General features: G+C 35.1%; 1 protein-coding gene across 1 annotated transcript; it reads right to left on the bottom strand.

Annotated features, from left to right (window-relative positions):
- Window positions 1–2,734: 2,734 nt before the first annotated feature.
- LOC116133958 lies at window positions 2,735–3,641 on the bottom strand. The gene is made up of 3 exons (XM_031419619.1): window positions 3,385–3,641; window positions 3,180–3,294; window positions 2,735–3,093 (listed from the first exon to the last, which is right to left on the bottom strand). Exons 1-3 carry the CDS (start codon window positions 3,552–3,554, stop codon window positions 2,803–2,805), a joined length of 576 nt encoding a protein of 191 aa, XP_031275479.1. The 5' UTR covers window positions 3,555–3,641; the 3' UTR covers window positions 2,735–2,802.
- Between the last annotated feature and the right edge of the window lie 634 nt (window positions 3,642–4,275).

Raw genomic sequence — 4,275 nt, 5'->3', positions numbered from 1 at the left:
CTTTTGCAACCTTCTGAATCTCCCAGAAACGGTTTTGATCTTGAGATGTATTCTGACAATCTGATGTGAAAGAGAGGTTAATGTAAATATGAAATTCTTTTATGTAAGTCCGAGAGTCCGCACTAGAGCCTCAGTCACTCTATCTCTCTATATATTAAGAGGGAAGAAACCAACCTGTATCCTCTGCCTCAAAGAGAAAACCTTGCGTGAGTTCGCTTGACCCCTATGAACAACCATGTCACATTCCAAACAAAGGCAAATTCCATGTATCTTACAGTAAAGAAAGCTACTTATATGTTTAGAGGAGACACATAACTACGCAACTCCTCAGTAAAACACAAGTAATATATATGATGTAAAATTTTCTGTAATTGGAAAACAGAAAGAAAGGGACTAGCGTACGTACCAGATGAAACTTCACATATGCCGCAGCGGGTAACATCACTGGACTTAACGTACCAGATGAAACTTCACATATGCCGCAGCGGGCAACATCACTGGGACTTTCCAGGCCAAGTCTTATATGTCTACTGGCTACATTATCACACATGTGTACCTGCGACCAATGTAAAAACTCAGAATCCCACATGCAATTTTACCCGAAAACCAACATATTTTCTCCAAACTCATGACACGTAAAAAACTCAACATGAAAAATGAACATAACGAAGCAAGCTCCAGTCAAATGCAATGAATGAACGGGAGCTGAGTGTGAAGTAAAGCTCCCATCTGGTCGGCACGCCACAAAGACGGCATCTCCAGGGCAGAAAAGGCCAGGATCACAATCACAACCGTCACAAGAGTTCGCATGACTCATTACCTAGTTACACTATTCTCATTTCTCTACTTGAACAACCAAACACCATCTTTATAACATATATGAGGAACCAACCACCAGAAGACCCACTTACCCAGTCCACATAACAGCCTTTACTTCTATCTGATCATGTTATGTTTCAGATGACGATAGACAATTACAGACTAGGAGTAGAGATAGGGAACGTGTCTTGGTCTTAGAACGGGGGGCCGGTGCTTGGGAAGATTCTTTGAAGGGCAATGTGCGAGCGTAGTGAGAAAGGAAATTAGGGCGGCCTTGTTTGTCTTCACTTTGATTACTCTGTGGCCACAAGCTTTTGGTCAGTCTTGCTTTATTGTGGCTCGCCACGAAAAAGCATCTCCACTGTGTACGTTTTTTTGTTTTTTTCCCTTCTTACAAAAGAAAAAAGAGAAAAGATGTACTTTTTATTTTTTTTATGTTATGGACATAGCTCATAATATTTAAATTCTTCCTGTTTTTTCTTTGATTTTTGTAAAAAAAATATAACCAGCAAAATTATAATAAAGTAAAACTATCCTTATAGTTAAATTTGTAGAGGAAAAAAATTAAATATAACACACATCATAAATCAAAGAAACTTATTTTAGATGACCTCACATTGTCATTTTTTTGAAGTGAAGTGCAGATTCTTATAAATTAAAAAAGAAGTTAAAAAAAAAAATGCTGAAATTGATTCTGTTGTGCAAAAACCGAAACGGATAAATCTCCAATTGACGTGCAAATATCTCGGGATATGGATTCTATAATCAAGCTCGATGATTGTGCAACTTCCCTATTTTAACTATTTGTAAATCAACAACTAATACATACACTTATAACATAATAGTGCATAAATTTTCTATAATAGCAGTGAACTCTTTAAAAAGTCTTATTCGTTATTATTATTTTTTTATGTTTAATTTTTGCATATTTATTATCATATTACTCCTATCCGTTGATCCATTAAGATTATATATAAATTATTACGTGATTCTAGTATTATCAATCATGTGCTCTATTTGATGTAAATTGTTATAAATGTCCTTGCATCAACAGATTGAGATTGATATATTTGGCTATAATTAAAGTTGAATAGTAAGAGAGACAAAACCGGGCCTAAACAATAAACATCAATTTGAGTGGCACATTATGAGACCGAGACGTGACATCCCTGAAGGATTAGACAATCGGGAGGTGTCTATTATTCGATCCGTTTAAGAAAATGCATTGTTTATATGAGTGTTAATTTTATCTTTCTGTTTTTAGTGAGAGAATATTTGAATGGACGGTATACATTGTTTAAGTTAAGCTGCATGTATAATTAGTAACATCATTGATTAAGGGTGCTTCTTTATTTGATTTATTGATCATATCCCAGTCCCATATGGTCATTAATTTAGAATGATTAATTATAAGTTGAAACCATATTTAGTTAGTCAGTAGTTGCGATATATATCATTTTATTAAAGTAAATCGATCCAAACTATCTCTGGATGATTGAGTGGTCTTAGGTGTATTACTCAAGAGATCTTGAGTTCGAGTCTCCTAGATTGTTTATACGGATAAGCACTAAAACTCTTACTCAACTGATAATTCCAAAACCCTTGAGGATTAATTGAGATATGCATAAACTGACCCTTGATATAATGTGCCCTGCGGAAGGCCCCAAGCCTTGTTACTTGTCAGATAACACTTATCAATAGATATAGGTATATATATTACTTATTTTTATACATATATATTTAGTTTGTTGATTGAAAGGCATATAAATTACAGTAGAGAAGAAGATAGGATAGACCATACAAGTCAACTCATTTTCACAATTTATTGCAAAGTACCATAGACAGACTCTGCATCAAACCAATGTACAAGACCTTACAAGATCTTTAGTACAATTGCATTGGCAACATAACATACAAATTCACATTTCAAAATAACATATACTTTTAATTTAAACAAAATGAAATGGGTCACATCTTGCAACCTCAAAATGAGAAGTTCATCATGTCCATGCTGAGGCTCTCCATCATCACATTCTCCATAAATCCACAGTTGTTTGGTGCTTGTCTCTTGAAACTCCCCATTCTGGGCTTGAATGAGCAGGAAGACAGTGGCAGAATTGGAATGTTCTCACAGTTGCATAACTCCACCATGTACCCATCTGGGTCATGGAAGAACACTTGATCAACCTTCACCCCATCGTCTTCTACCACTGCTGTCACATATCTCATTCCCATTTCTTCCAGCCTCCTCTTCACCAGCCCAACATCCGTGCACTGTTCCAAATTCAAATTCAAATTTAACTCTAGTTTTAATAAACAAGTATGCTATTTAAGTTTCAAAAACTGAATTTGCATCTTACTTGGAAGGATATGTGGTTATCCTTAGGATTAATCGGTCGTGGTTCATTGATGGTGTCGAAGTCATCAATTGACGGGTTCTCGATCAAGTGTATCCCAATACCATAGTTGTACAACCTGCATTAAAGAAAACAGATTGATCAATTAATATGCATGAAGTTATGTAAGATAATATAACAAGCAGAGATAAGAGATTGGAAAGCGAACCAAGCTCCATTAAAATTGAAAGAAGAAGGGCGTTTGATGAGAACAAAGCCCAATACATCTTCATAGAACCGCACTGAATCCCACACTGATCTACACATGAGAGACACATGATTCAGTGAGAGAAGTGGCAATGCCTCATAGCTGCTTACTTCCTCTATTTCCATCCTCATCCTCAATTCTTTCTTCTTTTTTCCTTAACTTGCACTAGATCTGCTTCTTCTTTATTAAGTTCTGCTTTGTATGCATATCCACATTACTACCACTGCTCTTTATATAGAGAAATATTTTGGACTACCGTCTTACTAACGGTCATGTGCATTATGAGAAATTGAGTTGTGAGAGAGGAACTTTCCTCGCAGATTCTCTCATTCCAATCAGACAAATGAAATGCAGCCATCGGATAGATATTGTCTGATACACATTTCGTTCCCTTCAATTTTTTGAGCCAATATGACCACGTACTCGCATTGTGTGGGTCTAATTAACTGCACATTTGTTTTTGTTCTGATATATTTATATATATCATGTCACATCAAAAACATAAAACAGTCCAAGCAACAACCCTTGTTATACGTTAGTGTAAAGCCATTAATATTCTATTATGGGATACGGATTTTTTTGTGTGTAATTGCACTCTAATTACCGTATTTATTGCATGCATCTTGTAATATAATTATATATAGGAGAGTTATAAATTTTACCAGTTTAATTACATATATATACAACATACTATCGGTAACACTCGGTGTTACATTTTAGAATAGAGTAAACGACTTTTTCCCACCAAAGGTTTGCCTTAATCACACTTTCCCATCTAAAAAGTTTTAAAATATCTTTTTTTCACTTAAAGTTAATATTCTGCTACTATCCAAAACTGATTTTAGAGGTAAA

The sequence above is a fragment of the Pistacia vera genome, unplaced genomic scaffold (genome assembly GCF_008641045.1).
Source record: "Pistacia vera cultivar Batoury unplaced genomic scaffold, PisVer_v2 Contig277, whole genome shotgun sequence".
NCBI classification, from domain to species: domain Eukaryota; kingdom Viridiplantae; phylum Streptophyta; class Magnoliopsida; order Sapindales; family Anacardiaceae; genus Pistacia; species Pistacia vera.
Note: the sequence above shows the minus strand (reverse complement) of the source record. Positions and strands in the feature narration are given on the sequence as shown.